Source organism: Odocoileus virginianus, chromosome 15 (genome assembly GCF_023699985.2).
Source record: "Odocoileus virginianus isolate 20LAN1187 ecotype Illinois chromosome 15, Ovbor_1.2, whole genome shotgun sequence".
Classification (NCBI taxonomy): Eukaryota; Metazoa; Chordata; class Mammalia; order Artiodactyla; family Cervidae; genus Odocoileus; species Odocoileus virginianus.
In genome coordinates this window covers 60,602,228-60,622,318 of record NC_069688.1, presented here as the reverse complement: position 1 = coordinate 60,622,318, position 20,091 = coordinate 60,602,228, and the positions used below count along the sequence as shown (strand labels likewise).

General features: G+C 40.0%; 1 protein-coding gene across 1 annotated transcript in view; it reads right to left on the bottom strand.

Moving 5' to 3' along the window:
- Positions 1–20,091, bottom strand: part of CNGB3 (cyclic nucleotide gated channel subunit beta 3) — a 175,689-nt gene that overhangs the window by 136,558 nt on the left and 19,040 nt on the right. The window contains exon 3 of the mRNA XM_070477432.1: positions 18,593–18,719. Within this exon, the coding sequence (XP_070333533.1) occupies positions 18,593–18,719 (127 nt within the window). The remainder of the gene's footprint in view (positions 1–18,592; positions 18,720–20,091) is intronic.

Below are 20,091 nucleotides of genomic sequence, written 5' to 3'. Positions count from 1 at the left end.
TGGAGATGTGAGGGAAGCCTGTTGCAGGATGGCTGGGTCAGTGTGAGGGGGTGAACGTGCTGGGGGCTAAGGACAGAGAAGCGGGGGTGAGGCTGGGGGAGAGGGGAATGCAGGGCCCTCTGGGCCATCGTGAGCACTGCAGCTTTCACTCCCAATGAAGCGAGAAGCCGCTGGAGAGTCTGGAGGAGAAAGGGGTGACTTGCATTTCAACTCAGTCAGTCAGGCTTTCTGTTGAGCATAGATTACAGGGATGAACCGTGCAAGCCAGGTGATGGTTAGGCTGATATTGCAACAGCTATATGTGAGATACCGAGATGTGGCAAGATTCTGACCGGATCTCAAAGGAATAGCCAACAGAATTCGTTATTGCCTCGGCTGGACTTCATGAGAGAAAAAATAGGGTGATTTTTTTGGCTTGAGCAAAGGGAAGAATGAAGGTGCCTTGTACCGGGAAGGGGAAGACTGTGAGAGGAAAAGATTTGCAGGAAGACAGGGAAGTTAAGAGTTGGTTTTGGACATGTCTAATAGACATGATAGTGGAGATATTAAGTAGGCAACTGGTATGTGAAACCCAGGTCTCAGGGAGAGAGACAGATTAGAGATACAAATTCGGGACTCATCAGGGTACCAATGTGGATTAAAACCATAGAACCAGATAAAATCATGCACTCAAAGAATTTAGCAAGGGCAGAGGAGGGGTCTGCAGATCATGCTTGGGGCCTTCCAAGTTTAGGGAGACCCTAATCACCAATGAACAGCGGTGAGAATGTCCAAGGAGGTCGGGCATCAGTCAGAGTGAGGCATCTGGGATGAAGAGAGTGTTTCAAGGACAAGTGAGAGCTCAACCCTGGGCTGCTGCTGATGAGCGGGAAGGAACAAAAGTGAGTCTGCCCATTAGCTCCCGGAGCATAGGGGACATTCTTGACTGATAAAAGTGGACAAAACCAGTAAAAACATCCCTAAAAGTAGAAAAAAAGCCTTGGTGGAATGAAGGAATAAAATCCTGGTTGAAATAGATTCAGGAAGACATGAGAGGCTGGGAAGTAGAAAAAGTGAATATCAGTAATTGGTTTGAGGATATTTACTTTAAAGAGGAGCAGACAAATAGGACAATAGCTGATGCTCATTTGGAATTAAAGGAGGCATTCCGTTGCTGTTGTTTAAATGTGAGAAATGCTGCAGCATGATTATATGCTTAGAAATGTACAGAAGTGACCCAACGGGGAAGGAGAGGTTAGCTGTTGCAGGAGAGAAACGGAACACTGCCAGAGGGGTGCCTGAGTAGGTGAGGGGGGTGAGCCCACCTGAAGGAGCCTCCCTGAAACATGCTGTGCTCAGCTCATTCACTGTATTAGGAGCAAAGACTGGTTCAAAGGGTCCAGACCTAGACGCGTGTTACCCTGGATGGTGAATGCATGTGGAACTTCTCTGATTGCTCCTGCGTTGCTGACTCGTCCCTATGCTGCTTTTTCCTTTTTGTACGGCTGTTTCTCTACTGTCTGTCAATGTCTTGCATGGCCAGGGCTTGGCTGGGCTCAGACAGGCCTCTTGTTGTGTGCTGGATGCCCAGATAAGACCTCTGGTGAACAATTGCATGTGGACATTTAGGATGAAATGAACCAGCAGGCTAGGTGGAAGTGATTTGCCTAGCTGGTGGTTGGCGCACAAACTGGTTGAGAGACTATCTCTTATCTCAACAGAAATAGGGTGAACGTTTATTGGCATGGGCTTCTCTGGAAGCTTAGATGGTAAAGAATCTGCCTGTGATGCAGGAGACCCAGGTTCGATCCCTGGGTTGGGAAGATCCCTGGAGAAGGGAATGGCTATCCACTCCAGGATTCTTGCCTGGAGAAATCCATGGACAGAGGAGCCTGGCGGGCTACGGTCCATGGGGTTGCAAAGAGCTAGACATGACTGAACTACTAACCCTAGCACACTTTTATTGGTGTAAGATTATTAGAGATTTAAGCTTTCAGATTTGTCTTACCACATTACATAACAAATTGACCAGATACAATGGTATGCTGGAAGGCAGTAACAATAAATGAAAACATTACCTGCTGCATAAAAGAAAAATTGTCTAGATAGATCATGACTGGTGAAAATAGCCATAGTTGAAAAGATTTCCTATACTTAAAGTGACAACAGTATTTAAGCCTTAAATTATATGTATTGATAAAATTTCCATCAGAATCTTTAAAAATATATGTCTTATGGTTCATTTTGGGCTTCCCAGGTGGCACTAGTGGTAAAGAACCCACCTGCCAATGCAGATGGGTAAGAGACACAGGTTCAATCCCTGGGTCGGGAAGATCCCCTGGAGGAGGGCACGGCAACCCACTCCAGTATTCTTGCCTGGAGAATCCCATGGACAGAGGGGCCTGGCGGGTTATGGTCCATGGGGTGGCAAAGAGCGGGACACGACTGAAGCGACTGAGCACGCCACACACATGGCTCGCTTTGTGATTTCTGGGTTTCCCTGGTGGCTCAGACGGCACGGCATCTGCCTGCATTGCAGGAGACCCAGGTTTGATCCCTAGGCCAGGAAGATCCCCTGGAGAAGGGAACGGCTACCCACTCCAGGCCTGGAGAATTCCATGGGCAAAGGTAGAGTTCATGGGGTCACAAAGAGTCAGATACGACTGAGCAACTAACACTTTCACTTTCTTTTTTTAGATTTAGATTTCTGGAAATCTACTTGGAGTAGAATAAATACATGATGTCTTATTCACAAAGCAATTATCTTTAAGTGCCTATGAAAGTGTTAGTCGCTCAGTCATGTCCGACTCTTTGCAATTCCCTGGAGTGTAGCCTGCCCGCCTCTGCGTATAGTTAGGTGCCAGACCCTGGGCTAAACATCTGACATAAAATCATCAACCCCTCTGATAACTGCCTCACTCTAACAGCTAAGTGATTTCGCTTACCTTTGCTGACCTGCTGAAACATTCAAGTCCCTTCCTTGCTCAAAAAGGTAGGAAAAAGTATAGGTATCTCTGAGAGCCTCTGTTTCCCATCCTGACCCCCACAGGCTAACTTACTTTTCTTTTAGGTTGCTTATGGGATTGCTCCCTCAGCTTATCTGTATAGCATCTTTGCTGCTTTTTGAGAATCTACATGCTGCAAGTCACTGTGCCAGTTTTTCTGTTCCCCATGACTGAAATTGTCTCTTACTAGGTGGAAATCTCTTTTTTTTCTTTCTCAGGTCATTTCTCTTTTGTCTGCTGCTGTTAGCAGGTAGGGAGGCACTCCCTTCCCCATCTCTGGTCCTCGGTCTCAGCATTTTCTTGTCTCCTACTAATGTCCGTCCGTGGCAGATCCATCATTTTCTTCTTCCCAAGGAGATAAAGATTTTAAAAAACTCAATGAATCATCTAGTTACTCTCTCACAATAGGGAGCTTCCATTTTACCTGTTTTTACCAGCTCTTCCAACTTTCATCAGTCAATGAACTTTCAAATAAATCAACAAAACCTCTTTTCTAGACTCTTGCAATTGATGCACATTTGGACTATTACAAACGCATTAAAGAGAATGCATTTGGCTACAAAAACTTGCTATTCACATGGAAGACCGCTTATTAAATAATGTCAGACAAAGGATATCCAAAATATCTAAAATACGATATCTAAAAACACTACAATATAAATCCAAATCCTAAAAATAGCAAAAGAACACTGAAAGGAAACACACGAATTTATTACTTATAAGCCACAAAATGTTCTTATACCATTTTGATTCTGTCTTCTATATGTGCTTCACGTTGGGAACAGCGTTAATGAATGTTTTCCCTGCGGACCACATCTCTAGCTTTACAGTGGAATTATGTTTTTCAACAGTGGGCTTGTTTAGAACTTGCCTACCCTTTTAACGCAGAGACGGTAGCTGTGTTTTGTTTGGCCTGTAGTTGAAAAGAATTTCAATTTATTTTGGTAGTATTCGTTTTGGGCTTTTTTCGGAAAAGTCAGATGATATTCACCACATTGGCCTCACTTTTCCATGAGGCAGCGCTCAGCTTGACTGTCTCTTTGTGGAGAGGAAGGGCACTTGGGTACATTCAAGTTCACTTCCGTGTCCCCTCTTGTCTCACCATCCTGCTCACTCTTTTGTTTCCATAGTCTCTGCTTTATTCATGGGTATTATTCTCCTGCCTTGTAGTAATCTCCATTTGTCTACTCGCATAATTTTTAAAAACTTTCAATCAATCCATTAACTATGTTTTCCTTCACTGTACTAGGTAAGAAGACTCATTTTTTTTTTAAATCATAATTTTGGTGAAAAAAATTATTACAAAATTTGTCTAATTTCCTTTGTTCTAAGGCAAATAAAAAAAGAAGGTAGACACAAGTTCCGTCTGCTCTGGTTTTCTGTGGCAACAGGCAGCTGATTTGCCTGATAATGAGTGATACTAATCCATGATAAAGACTGAAGTGATTTAAATAGGACCACAAACCACATCTGTAGGCTTGTATCTCTCTCAAGACAACTATGCATGTTCTTAAATTTGTCTTTTGTGTGCTGACTCATGTCTGGCTGCCTACCAGGACATTGCTCTTGCTGTTTCTGATACTGGTCTGTTTCATCTTCACATGCCGCATCTAATTTCTGGCAGCAGTATTAATGACTTTTAAGAGTAGAAAGCACAGATGTAGACTCTAGCAGGTAATATGTCACCAAATATACACATTTATTTGGAGAAGGAAATGGCAACCCACTTCAGTATTCTTGTCTGGAGAATCCCATGGACAGAGAAGCCTAGTGGGCTACAGTCCATAGGGTTGCATAGGGTTGCAAAGAGTTGGACATGACTGAAGAGACTGAATTCACACATACACATTTATTATATATATATGAATCAGTTCAGTTCAGTTGCTCAGTCGTATCCAACTCTTTGTGACCCCATGGACTGCAGCACACCAGGCCTCCCTGTCCATCACCAACTCCTGGAGTTTACTCACACTCATGTCCATCAAGTCAGTAATGCCATCCAACCACCTCATCCCCAATTAGCCCCTTCTCCTCTTGCCCTCAATCTTTCCCAGCATCAGGGTCTTTTCAAGTGAGTCAGTTCTTCACATCAGATGGCCAAAGTATTGGAGTTTCAGCTTCAGCATCAGTCCTTCAAATGAATAGTCAGGACTGATCTCCTTTAGGATGGACTGGTTGGATCTCCTTGCAGTCCAAGGGACTCTCAAGAGTCTTCTCCGACACCACAGTTCAAAAGCATCAATTCTTTGGTGCTCAGCTTTCTTTATAGTCCAACTCTCACATCCATACATGACTACTGGAAAAACCATAGCTTTGACTAGACTGACCTTTGTTGGCAAAGTAATGTCTCTGCTTTTTAATATGCTGTCTAGGTTGGTCAGAGCTTTTCTTTCAAGGAGCAAGCGTCTTTTAATTTCATGGCTGCAGTCACCATCTGCAGTGATTTTGGAGCTCCCCAAAATAAAGTTTCTCACTGTTTCCATTGTTTCCCCATCTAGTTGCCATGAAGTGATGGGACCAGATGCCATGATCTTAGTTTTCTGAATGTTGACATGAATAATGTATACATAATATGCTGCTGTTGCTAAGTCACTTCAGTCGTGTCCAACTCTGTGTGACCCCATAGACGGCAACCTACCAGGCTCCTCCATCCCTGGGAGTCTCCAGGCAAGAACACTGGAGTGGGTTGCCATTGCCTTCTCCTATACATAATATATGGATATTATATTACATATGTATATATATGTATACTAATAATTAATTTATTTGAGGTCAAGCTGGAGTTTTAAATTGCCCCATACTGAGTGTCAGAATTATTGTTTTACTTCTGGGATTACATGACATAATGGTTTTACTCTATGTTAGTTAATTACATGGTGGCTCTGTGGTAACAAATTCACCTGCCAAACAGATGTTGGAAGATCCACTGGAGAAGGAAATGGCAACCCACTCCACTCGTCTTGCCAGGATAATCTCATAGACAGGAGAGCCTGGTGGTCATAAAATAGTTGGACATGATTTAGCAACTAAATAACAACTTCTGGAGTGTGTATGTGTGTGTTGCTCAGTTATATTTAACTCTTTGTGATCCTTTGGACTATAGTTTTCCAAGCTTCTCTCTCCATGGGATTTTTCAGGCAAGAATACTGGAGTAGGTTTCCATTTCCTTCTCCAGGGGATCTTCCTGACCCAGGGATGGAACTTGTGTCTCCTGGACTGAAGGTTGATTGTTTACCAGCTGATCCATTGGGGATAGTATCTTTATTATTCTATAAGTTTGGTGTGCAATATTTTCATTGTTATTCCTTTCTACATATTTTCTAGTTTCACTCATGATTTATTTGTTGATCCAAGGATCACTTAAAAGTGTGTTCTAAATTTCCTTTATTATGTGACATTTTTTCAAAATTTTAGTTTCTTAAAAATTAACTTCTAAATTTACTGCATAGTAGTTAGAAATATATTCAATGTGAACTCTTTAAAATCAATTAAGTCTCACATTAAGTCTTGACTTGAGAAATGGTCACTCCTAGTGAAATGGTTCTTTGCTCTGGATGGATTGTGGAATTACCTGAGAAAGTTTTTAGACATGTTAAAGACCCACCCCAGACCAGTAAAATCAGTATCACTGGGAGTAGCACACAGATATTTGTATTTTTAAAGAGCTCCTGGGAGATTTTAAAGTGTACCTCGGCAGTATATTGTGAATATTTATAATGTTCTACTTAAGCTTGAATTAACCGTTTATCCTTCAGTTACCAGATATAAGGGTTCTCTAAATTTCTTTTATGTTTAATTTGTCAGTTGTGTTGTTCAAATATACTATATACCTAATGAATTTTTAAAAAATATTAATAAACAAAAAGTCGTATATTAAACTCAGCCATCAAGGAGCTGGAATCATCAATTTCATCTGTAACTGATGTAATTACTCAGTGTTCTCTCTGTCTCTTGTCTATCATATTGTAATATTAAAATCATATAGGTTTAGTGTATGTTTTAATTAAATTAGTGTTTTTCAAATATATTTTAACATGTGTTTCATTAAGAAGTTCTAAAATTGATCAAATTCTTAATTCTTTCTATGTACTCACCTTACTGTAGAGGGAAGAGTTTAGTTCCATCTCATTCTTTACCTTCAGTTTAGACATTATAATTATTTCCCTGGTGGCTCAGATGGTAAAGAATCAGCCTAAAGTGCAGGAGACCCAGGTTCGATCCCTGGGTCGGGAAGATCCCCTGGAGAAGGGCATGGCGACCCACTCTGGTATTCTTGCCTGGAGAATCCCATGGACAGAGGAGCATGGCGGGCTACAGTCCTTGGGATCGCACAGAGTTGAACACGGCTGAGCAACTAATGCTTTCACTTTCACAAGTGTCTCATGGTGTCAGAGTTTGTTTCTGTTCGTCCACGTGTTCGCCATTCTTTGCACTCATTTCTTCTTGAATCTCTGTGCTGAATTGTCTATTTGTGATCAGTAGCATTTCTGTTCCTTATACACTCTTCCATGTTATTGTGGTGTCTGAAGGCCTGGGAACCTTATTTTTAAGACTCCCCTGCCAGGAGGGTTCTGATTTAAATTCCACCAATGAAAGACTTTTGCAGGCAATTTGAAAGTTAAAAGGAAGTTGTCATCTGGCAGAAGACCAGAGCATATTTCCTCAGAATCAGCAGATCTTCTTAAGCCTTCTTCAGAATCTATATTCTACTGCCAGCCTCCAGCTTTGAAATTAAGGGGCAGCTGTGGCTTTAGCAGCTAATTTCTGCACTTTTCTAGTTTCTGGATTGCAATTTCCACCCCTGAACTCACAAGCAGCTCTCCTACCTCTTATAACAATTCCTAAACTGCAGAATTCTTTGGATAACATTTAGAATAATAGTGTAGAATTAAGTATAATAAATCAATTTTACATTAACTATTTATTAACTAAATAAATAATTTGTATTTTTATTGAAATTTTTACAATAAATTCTTTTTCTTGTCTGATCCCAGACTACCCCAGTGTGAGTATTTCCTCCTCAGATAGTTTTTTTTTCCCCTAAAGTATACATTAAAACATTTCTAAGATCTCTTCTTTTTGCTTCACTGAAAGTATCTCAGTTTTATGCTCATTTTTGAATAACAATTTCACCAGGTAGACAACTCTGTATTATAGCTTTTAGAATCATGATAATGCTATTCTACTGTCTATCGTTTCCACTGTTACAGTTAAGAAGTCAGACATTAGTTTATTTTTCCTATTTTATGTGGCCTGCGTTTTTTTAATTAAAATATTTTTTTTTTTTTGTCTTCTGTATTTTTAAGTTTTACTAGACTATAGTTAGGGTTTATTGCTGTTCAGTCTTTAAGTCATGTCTGACTCTTTGTGACTCCATGAACTGCAGCATGCCAGGCTTCCCTGTCCTTCACTATCTCTCTGAGTTTGCTCAGTCTCATGTTCTTTGAGTCGGTGATGCCATCCAACCATCTCATCCTCTGTCACCCCCTTCTCCTCCTGCCTTCAATCTTCCCTAGCTTCAGGGTCTTTTCAAATGAGTCAGCTGTTGGCATCAGGTGGTCAAAGTATTGAAGCTTCAGCTTCAGTATCAGTCCTTCCAATGAATATTCAGGGTTTATTTGCTTTAGGATTGACTGGTTTGATCTCCTTGCTGTCTAAGGGACTCTCAACAGTCTTCTCCAACACCACAGTTCAAAAGCATCACTTCTTCAGTGCTCAGCCTTCTTTATAGTCCAACTCTCACATCTGTACCTGACCACTGGAAAAACGATAGCTTTGACTATATGGATCTTTACTGGCAAAGTGATGTCTCTGCTTTTTAATAAGCTGTCTAGGTTTGTTATAGCTTTTCTTCCAAGGGAGCAAGTATCTTGTAATTTCATAGCTGCAATCACCATCCACAGTGACTTTTAAGCCAAAAGATAAAATCTGTAACTGCTTCCACTTTTTCCGCATCTATTTGCCATGAAGTGATGGGACCAGATGCTGTAATCATTGCTCTTTGAAAGCTGAGTTTTAAGCCAGCTTTTCTACTCTTCTCTTTCACCTTCATCAAGAGGCTCTTCAGTTCCTCCTCACTTTCTGCCATTAAAGTGGTACCATCCGCATATCTGAGATTGTTGCTGTTCCTCCTGGGAATCTTGATTACAGCTCATGAGTCAGCCAGCATGGCCTGTCACATGGTGTGCTCTGCATCTACATTCTGACTTCCATGGTGGCTCAGACGGTAAAGAATCTGCCTGCGATGCAGGAGACCGGGATTCGATTCCTGGGTTGGGAAGATCCCCTGGAAAGGGCATGGCAACCCACTCCAGTATTCCTGCTCGGAGAATCCCATGGACAGAGGAGCCTGACAGGCTGCAGTCCATGTGGTCGCAAAGAGTTGCACACAGCTGAGTAATTTCCACTCCACTCCACTCTGCATATAAGGTAAATAAGCAGGGTGACAACATACAGCCTTGTACTCCATTACCAATTTGGAACTAGTCACCTCCATATCCAGCTCTAGCTGTCATTTCTTGTCCCACATGCAGGTTTCTCAGGAGACAGGGAAGGTGGTCTGGTATTTCCATATCTTTAGGAATTTTCCACTTTTGTTGTGATCCATACAGTCAAAGGATGTGAGAGTTGGACCATAAAGAAAGCTGAGCACCAACGAATTGATGCTTTTGAACTGTGGTGTTGGAGAAGACTCTTGAGAGTCCCTTGGACTGCAAGGAGATCCAACCAGTCCATCCTAAAGGAGATCAGTCCTGGGTGTTCCTTGGAAGGACTGATGTTGAAGCTGAAACTCCAATACTTTGGCCACCTGATGTGAAAAGCTGACTCATTGGAAAAGACCCTAGCGCTGGGAAAGATTGAGGGCAGGAGGAGAAGGGGGCGACAGACTATGAGATAGTTGGATGGCATCACTGACCTGATGAACATGAGTTTGGCTGAACTCTGGGAGTTGGTGATGGACAGGGGTGCCTGGCGTGCTGCGGTTCATGGGGTCGCAAAGAGCCGGACATGACTGAGCTAACGAACTGAGCTGAACTGATACAGTCAAAAGCTAGCATAGGCAATGAAGCAGAGGTAGATTGTTTTTTGGAATTCCCTTGTTTTTTTCTGTGATCCAGCGGATGTTGGCAATTTGATCTCTGGTTCCTCTGCCTTTTCTAAATCCAGCTTGTACATCTGGAAGTTCTTGGTTCATGTATACTGAAGCCTAGCTTGAATGATGTCGAGCATCAAATGGTTAGAATGTGAAATGAGTGCAGTTGTATGGTAATTTGAACATTCTTTGGCATTGCCTTTCTTTGGGATTGGAATAAAAACTCTTTGAATATCTCTTTGAATATTTATTTTCCACCATTGTATTTATTATCTTTTTCTGGAATTATGATTATATGCATTTAATATATATTCATACTTGCCTCTGTACTTCCTAATTTTAATCTGTCTCTCATAGCTTCTATCCTTTTTCTTTCTGGTGGAGGTTTGGGTGATTTCTTCAGATTTGCCATCCACTTTGCTAGCTCTTCAACTCTGTGGTCTAGCTCACTAACTTTCCAATTTTAGAGGTTATATTTTTTGTTTATAGATGTTTTTCTCAGTTAATTTGCAAAAATACCTTGTCAGTTCTGACAAATTCTTGTTTGATGTTTATTGTCTTATTTTCAATCTTCTTTTTTCTTTCTTTTAATATATATATAGCATACTTATTTTATACAATATACTATTTTGGATAATTTCATCCTCTGTAGGTTTTCAAGAGTCTGATTCTGCAGTTTGTTGCTTCTGCAGTGTTGCTCATAGTTATTTATTTCCTCATATGTTTAGTAATTTTTGACTAAATTGGACTAAAATTGGACTTTTATCAATAGGCATATGTTGAGATGTGGTTTTAAGGTTTATTGTCTTCTAAATTTTGTTGGCTTTTTGATGATATCTGGGCTTTCAAACTTAATTATTTTAAATATTTTTTAGCTTTAAAAAAAATCTTTAAATTTTTTTAAAGATACAGATAGTATAAGAATCCTGGTTCCAGGCCTATATGAATATTGACTTATGGCTTTTCTCCTTTTTCCTTTACTTCCTTTTCCTTTCATCTCCTCCCCTGTTCTTTCCTCTTTTCTTCCCCATCCCCTGCCTCCCTCCCCAATTTTAAATTTCTTCCATTTTTCCCATGCAAAATCAGGACAAGATCAAGTATTACTCAAGCTTTTTCTCTCTGAGAAATAGTTTACCCTTCAGTGGGTTATCTGGTGGAATTCTAGTTTTATGAAATAATTTCCAATCTGTTTTTGCATACAGTTTAATTCGTTTTATTTCACTAGTGATATATTTCAACTCAGATCTAGGTTGTAGAATTTCGAAAAATCCTCAAGGCAAACACCCAGTTTCTAAAACTTTCTATCAGAAAAATTTATTTTTCACTAGCTCGGGAATGCTTTCAAATGTAGGTTTTGCATTTACCTAGTAGGTTTAATTACATTCTCCCCAAAGAGTTTTCTATTAATATAAATATTTAGTCTCCCATATTGCTAGATATATAGTTAGCAATCATTATTAATATAAATTGCCAATCTGTTGTTAAAACTCTTTGCAATGCCTAATTATAAAAGTGTTGCTTACCATAGAGGCAAATTTTAATTGGGGCTAACTGTAATAGTGCATCATTCTTTATTATTCATCTCATAAAATTAGCAAATGGGTAGCTGATTTTATGATTTCTACAATCTTATAAATTTTTACAGTATCAATTGTATTTTATTTTGTAAACTTGATAGCTGACATTCCCTTTCTACTTCAACTATAAAGTCACATATGGATTTTTAAGCATCTTTCTGGCAGTGATTCTTGCCTTTTCTAGCTACAAGACAATAAACATCAGTGTTTATGAGTGCTGATAAGACTCTGAATTCTATTCTGTTCTCATTGTTCCTGCTGTGAAGTACTGCCTATTTGAAAACCACCAAATAGAGACTGATTGCTATCATGAACAAAGAAGACTAGTCAGAGAAATAACCTTCCTTCTTGGCATTATGTGTAGCAGTGGTGATGAAAAGCCGAACACTAGACTGTAAAAATCAGTTTTGCAGTGCACCCCAGTCACAGGCATTGAACTTTTCACTCACTTGCTTGGTCATCATTTAACCACTTAACCTACCAGGCATTCAACTTTGTCTCCTTTTCAGACATAGCTATTTGACATTTCCAGGCAAAACACATCTTCTTTTGATTGCTATTCATTAGCGTCCATCAAAATACACTTTTTTATATATTAAAAAATAAGACTGCGCTGAGATTGAATGCCAGAAACAAGCTGTTTTTATCAGTAATGGACAAATGGCTTCAGTGGGACTTTCCAGGGGTGAACCCCATGTCTTTTAGAAGCTAAATGATTCATCTGACAAGATAATGAGTTGGTTGCTTTTTTTCTGGGAATATTTGCAAAGAACATTTTCCCCTTGGCTAAACAGTTTTCAAAAATTCTGAAATGACATAAAAAATAATAAATATAAAAATAAATGAACTAGTTTACCACAAATGGATTCCAGTCAGAAAGGTAGACATGTAATTAATTCTTGGATATCTTGAAAAGAAATCTCCTCCTGGGCTGACATGTATCTGAGATAAGTATTATTACTGTGGCTAGAAAATTAATTTTAGGCTGTATTCAGAAACTTATTGGGAGTTGGATGAAAAAAAATCACAGGATCACAAAAGTGATTTTATTTTATGAATTCACACCTTTACAATAATAATAATATAAACTTTACTTACCTTTTTGTGTTTGTATAAAGAGCTAATAGACAAATGATATGTCAGTTTGGCTTTGCTATATAATCATACTCTTCTATCCTTACAAAACAATATTTGAGAAAAGAGAATATTTTTTAAACAGGTGGCCTAACTTCATAAATAGTTAACATTAGAATTTCTCTTCTGTGACATAATGAAGAAGGTCATTGTTGTGTATGCCTAAGCATACTGAGGCTGTAAGTTAAAGAGTTGGGTGATGTCTTACTCAGTTTAGATTGCTATAACAAATACAACGGACTGGCAGCATATAAACAACCGAAATTTCTCCCATTTCTGGAGGTTGGAAGTCTGAGATCACTGTGCCAGCATAGATGGGTCCTGGTGAGAGGTCTCTTCTTTTGTAGCATTCTTGTATTCTCTCATGGTGGAAAGAGGACAAGAAGGCTCTCAAGGGCCTCTTTATAAGGGCAAGAATTTCACTTATGATGGAGTCCACCTCCTAAAGACCCAGTCTTCTAATACTATCACATTGGGGGTTAGAGTTTGAGCACATGAATTTTGAAGGAGCACAAACCTTCAGTCCATTGCAGGTAAAAGGAGAGGGCTGTGAAATGGTGAGAAAAGACTGCGTTTTAGCATCAGAAAAACAAGGACTTGTATAGTTTCAATTGCTTTATGTGAATAGTGCAGATGGTGTGATAGTTAATACTAGGTGTCAACTAGATTGGGCCACAGGGTCCCCAAGTATTTGTGCATACATGTCAGGTCATGACAGTCTTTGCAATCCTATGGACCTTAGCCCATCAGGCTCCTCTGTCCATGAGATTCTCCGGGCAAGAACACTGGAGTGGATTGCCAAGCCCTCCTCCAGAAAAGAAAGAAAGTGAAGTTGCTCCATCGTGTCTGACTCTTTGCGACCCCGTGGACTGTAGCCTACCAGGTTCCTCCATCCATGGGATTTTCCAGGCAAGAATACTGGAGTGGGTTGCCATTTCCTTATCCAGGAGATCTTCCTCACCCAGGGATTGGACCCTGGGTCTCCGGCATTGTAGGCAGATGCTTTACTGTCTGAGCCAGCAGGGAAGTTCTCCTCCAGAGGATCTTCCCAACCCAGGGATCGAATCTGCACCTCTTACGTCTCCTGCATTGGGAGGTGGGTTCTTTACCACTAGGATCACCTAGAGACCCAGGACAGCCAATGACATAGTTCAGGTCTAAATCTGAAAGTCCCAAGATTGATGGTATAATTCCAGTTTGAAAGCTGGCAAGCTCAAGACCCCGGAAGGCACAGAGTCTGAAGGCAGGAAGAGCTCATGTCCCTGCCAGGAGGAGGCCCTCTCATTCATAGGAGGGTGAGCCGTTTTGTCCTACTCATGCAGGCCCTCAATTGATCTGATGAGGGCCTCTTACATTAGAGAGGGCAATCTGCTTTACTTAGTCTACATATTCAAATGTTAAAGTCTTTCAAAGCACCCTCACAGCCACACCCAGGGTACACAGCTGTGTGTCCAATCAGCTGAGGGCCTGCATGAGCAGAACAAACAGGCTGACCCTCCTGTGAGTGAGAGGGCCTCCTCCTGGCTGGGACATGAGCTCTTCCTGCGTTCAGACTCTGTGCCTTCTGGGGTCTTGAGCTTGCCAGCTTTCGAACTGGAATTGTACCCTCAATCCTGAGACTTTCAGATTTAGACCTGAACTTTATCATTGGCTTTCCTGGGTCTCTAGCTCACTGACTGGTGATGTTGGAACTTGCCAGCTTCCATTATCATGGGAGACAATTCCTTATAATAAATCTCTTTATATACATATAGTCTTGTTGTTTATACACAGGACTTAAGGTCTGTTTTCATTCTAATCCCAAAAAAGGGCAATGCTAAAGAATGTTCAAACTACCACACTATTGCACTCATTTCACACACTAGCAAAGTAATGCTCAAAATTCTCCATGTCAGGCTTCAACAGTATGTGAACATGAACTTCCAGATGTACAAGCTGAATTAAGAAAGGGCAGAGGAACCAGAGATCAAATTGCAAGCATCGACTGGATCATAGACAATAGCAAGAGAATTCCAGAAAAACTTCTGCTTCATTGACTACACTAAAGCCTTTGACTGTGTGGATCACAGCAAACTGGACAATTCTTAAAGAGATGGTAATACCAGACCACCTTAACTTCTTCCTGTGAAACCTGTATGCAGGTCAAGAAGCAACAGTTAGAACTGACATGGAACAACAGACTGGTTCCAAATTGGGAAAGGAGTATGTCAAGGCTGCATATTGTCACCCTGCTTATTTAACTTATATGCAGAGTACATCATGCAAAATTCTGGGCTGGTTGAAGCACAAGCTGGAATCAAGATTGCCGGAGGAAATATCAATAACCTCAGATATGCAGATGACACCACCCTTATGGCAGAAAGCAAAGAGGAACTAAAGAGCTTTTTGAAGAAAGTGAAAGAGGAGAGTGAAAAAGTTAGCTTAAAATGCAACATTCAGAAAACTAAGATCATGGCATCTGGTCCCATTACTTCATGACAAATAGATGGTGAAACAATGACTGACTTTCTTTTCTTTGACTCCAAAATCACTGCAGATGGTGACTGCAGCCATGAGATTAAAAGATACTTGCTCCTTGGAAGAAAAGCTATGACAAAACTGGACAGCATATTCAAAAGCAGAGGCATTATTTTGCCAACAAAGATCTGTCTAGTCAAAGCTATGGTTTTTCCAATAGTCATGTATAGATGTGAGAGTTGGACTATAAAGAAGGCTGAGCATTGAAGAACTAATGCTTTTTAACTGTTACGTTGGAGAAGATTCTTCAGTGTCCCTTGGACTGCAAGGAGATCAAATTTATCAGTGTTAAAGGAAATCAAACCTGAATATACACTGGAAGGATTGATACTGAAGCTGAAACTCCAATACTTTGGCCTCCTGATGCGAAGAACTGACTCACTGGAAAAGACCCTGATGCTGGGAAAGATTGAAGGCAGGAAGAGGAGGGGATGACAGAAAATGAGATGACTGAATGGCATCACTAACTCAGTGGACATGAGTTTGAGCAAGCTCCAGGAGATGGTGAAGGACAGGGAAGCCTGGCATGCTGCAATCCATGCGGTCACAAAGAGATGGGCATGACTGAATGGGCATGAACAACAGTCATGTTGTTAAAAATATATTTATTTCTATATCCTGTTGGTTCTCTTGTTATCTACCTCTGGCATATCTTTTGCTAAGTGTGACAGAAACTAAAGCCATAATCAATAATATCACAGTGCACTTCACACACAAAGACAGAAAATCTGCAACAAGCATTCTCCCTAATACTAATCGATCAGCTTAGACACATAATTCCTATTCAACCCATGGCTTAGGTCAGAGGATAAAGTAGATGCACTTAGAATAAAAAACCTGACTTTCAGTTTTATTTATTAATAATCTAACTTTTTTAAGTTCAAAAAGTTACAGTGAGAATGTCATTCACACAGCTTCTATATTTAGCACCTGCAATCAATCAAATCCTTAATGTTTTTCAAGGAGAAGGAGCTTTTTAAAACCTGACCTTGCCCAGGTTTAAAGTTGTTGATTTTTGATAACTGAAGATATCAAAATCATTTTTACTCACTGAGAGTGTTGCGAAATAATACTTTTAACAGAAATGTATTTTACCATCGATATTTTCTGGTGAAACCTCTGCTTTCTAGGGTTCAGGATGTGGTACCACTGATGCCCGTGAAATCAAAAGAGGAAGGCTTCAGTAAGCCCTCCATGGGATGTAAAATTAGGATTTCTCGTCATATTAGTCAAAAGTGACACTGGAATTTCCAGTGACCCTCTTAAGCTGCTTCTTCAATGTAACTGGTTCTCTCTCAATCCTGAGGAAAAGTGTGGCTGGCTATAAAGCCAGAGCTTTAAACTAACATGGTCTACTCAGTTGGTCAGTAATTCTCAAGAGATTTTGCTGCCTATATCGCAAAGTGAAAGTGAAAGTGTTGGTCACTCAGTCGTGTCCGACACCTTGTGACCCCGTGGACTGTAGCCCGCCGGGGCCTCTGCCCATGGGATTCTCTAGGCAAGAAGACTGGAGTGGGTTGCCCTTCCCTTCTCCAGGGCATCTTCCCGACCCAGGGATTGGACCCAGGTCTTCAGCATTGCAGGTAAATTCTTCACACTGTGAGTCACCTGGAAAGCCCACATTGCAAAAAGAATAATCCGACTTTCCAGAGAATAATCAGTTCATGAGAACAAGAGTCTGAAGTGGGCCTGGTGTGACTGGAGCAGAGGGAGAGGAAGAAGGGGAAGGAGCTACGCTCGGGGCAGATGAGTAAACGCAGATGGGAAACAGACCAGGCCGTGTCCGGGAGTTTTGTGTGTTTAAGACATGACCCACTTTCTGGGTAACTGAAATGTCTGCGTTTTCATATTTCAGAAAACTGAAAGTACTATAGGTGAAGAAGAATGCATCCCTAAAAATGTTAGTTATGGCTTCCACTTCAGTCCTTTGAAAAACTACCTACCATCCTGCTTATTACAAAAAATAAAATACATTAGAATAAATGCTAGAAAGAGAGATCAGTTCATTAAGTTAAGTTGTTGATTAACATCGAGTGTACTGGTGGGAGGCAGGGAGAGTTCCACTCTGGGATCTGACTCTTTCACCGTCTGATCTTGGCGGAGCTGACCCTACAACTTGGCTGCTTGTCTTCGCAGTAAAGACAACAGTGACTCACCAAAAAGACTCTAAATCATCTGTAAACACCAACCGTTACAGATATAATATAAATATTTATCCCAGTTTTGAGAGTCTAATATTTACTTCAGAGTTTAAGTATCTCCTCTTTGCCTAAATAAAATGTCATGTCTAATATTCATTAAACTATTTTTTGTATGTGTGGTAGAGTAAGCTTGAATTTATTTTCTTATACAGTTAAATCTACACTTATTGAAAATGTACTCTTTCTGATGCCTGTTGTTCAACCTAATACACTGGGTCCCAGATTATCATGGTAACACCTATTGGCAGCTCACAGTTTAATACAGTAGAGTTTTGAGAGAGGAGTGGGAATAGGGGGAGGAGGAGAAGCAAAGGTACTTTTAACTTTTTAATAAATGACAGCTCTTCTTGCCTCTTAAATAAGAAGGGTACGCTTATTTCAATTATATTGACTATAGTCAAGCAATTCAAATTGGATCAGCAGACACGTAATAATATGCCAAGTGGTGGCCAAGTGAAGGAGCTTCAAATTGGATTTTATTGTGGATTCGCTGATTCACAAGAAAATTGCCATTTCCTTTGTGAAATTTCCAGTAATTTTATGGGAAGCATTTATATAACTGTATTCCTTCAGTGGAATAAAGATTATCTCTTTCTGTAATTATTCTTGGTTATCATATCACACTTTCTTTAGCAGATGAAAGGAAATAATAACCTTCTGGAACAATAAAATGTTTGCGGAATTGAAAGCTATTGCTTTGTGAATTCAGAGAAGAATCATACATTCTCTTCAAGTCCTTTAAAAAAATTCAAGCCTCGTAAATATGTAGGCTGTTGTCAAGATGATGTTAATGACTCAGACATGTGACTACAATGTTTTTGTTGGTGTGCTATGCACTATGGCCAAATTGCTGCCTAAAGATCCTGGTTGCGGCCATGGCGGGCTGTAAGGAACCGTGAGCTGGACAGACAGAAGCCAGCCTGGAGCTCCGGCCCCGGGCCCTGTGCGGTGTGACTCTGTAGTTCTCCCGGCCTGTGCTCAGCTAAAGCGAGGAATGGGAAAGTGGGAAAGCCGCCCAGTCGTGCCCGTGAGGACTGGCTGTTTGAATTTCAGAGTGCAGAGTTAGGTGTTTTATTGAGCTCTTACCTGCCCAGGTCTTCTTTCCCCGTCCCCGTTTCCTTCTGCTCTGGTTTTGCTCCAGTTGATGCTGCTGGATTTTGAGAGTCAGGGTTTGTGGTCTTATTTTCATGTGTATTTTTCTCAGAGACTTTATCTGTGGAAAAGAAACAACATATAAATAGAAGTATATATGCCACTCTTAATACAGCTGTATTGGACAGCAGATGATGCGTGTGTGTTTTTTTTTTTAAGGATGGTTTTCTCCAAAACACCTCCTCTCAAATTCCACTGAACAAAGTAGGATCTTATTCAGGAGATGTTAATAACATGCAGGACCTTCAGGTTGATTAAAAAATACACTTAAATATGGTGCATTATGCAACAAAAATTTCACGTGGTATAATTTCTTTTTGATATTAGCAAAGCTGAGATTAATAATATTAAAAATAATTAATATTCAAAAGGCATTTTCAGTTCTCTATTCATAATTTATGGCTGAAATTGATTCATCAAAAATCAGAAAAATAAAATAGGCAGAAAGGATATCTCTGGTATTTAGAATTTTGCATTCTAATTTTGCTTTTTGATAAAAATGTTTTTTTTATTTGATCATTTTAGCTATAACCTCTTTTATGAAGAAGCAATGCAAGCTAATATGTATTAGATTCATTTTAATCTTTTCATTCAAACATACAAATACAATTTACAATTAATATAGTTTAAATTGTACTTTATCCAGAGAATAATCAATTCATGGGTAAATATTTGAATTTTAGAGAAGACTTTAATGAAAGTAAATTGCTTAATATAAAAAGAAAATATAGAGGGAGCAAAGAAATACAATGAATACAATTTAATTCATTATTCACAGTTTCTAATTTATTTTTAATTGGATGGACTATGTTTAGGAAATTGAAATCAAAGCCCAAATAATGATTCTTATTTCATTATAGCACATTATAATTTTAAAAACTTAAGCCAACACAGTATTGAAAATTTGGGTTTGCAAAACTGATAAATCAGGAGATGATCACTTACTTTGCAAAAGTTTTCACCATACAAGTCCTTTAATATCAAAATTGTTATGATCCATCTAAAAGTTTTCAATATACTAAGCTTTTCAGGAACATGTTTCAAGAATAAAGTCAAGTCATTCAGTTCAGTTCAATCACTCAGTCGTATCCGACTCTCTGTGACCCCATGAACTGCAGCATGTCAGTCCTCCCTGTCCATCACCAACTCCTGGAGTCCACCCAAACCCATGTCCATCGAGTCAGTGATGCCATCCAGCCATCTCATCCTCTGTCATCCCCTTCTCCTGCCCTCAATCTTTCCCAGTATCGGGGTCTTTTCCAACGAGTCAGCTCTTCGCATCAGGTGGCCAAAGTACTGGAGTTTCAGCCTCAGCATCAGTCCTTCCAATGAACACCCAGGACTGATCTCCTTCAGGATGGACTGGTTGGATCTCCTTTCAGTCCAAGGGACTCTCAAGAGTCTTCTCCAACACCACAGTTCAAAATCATTAA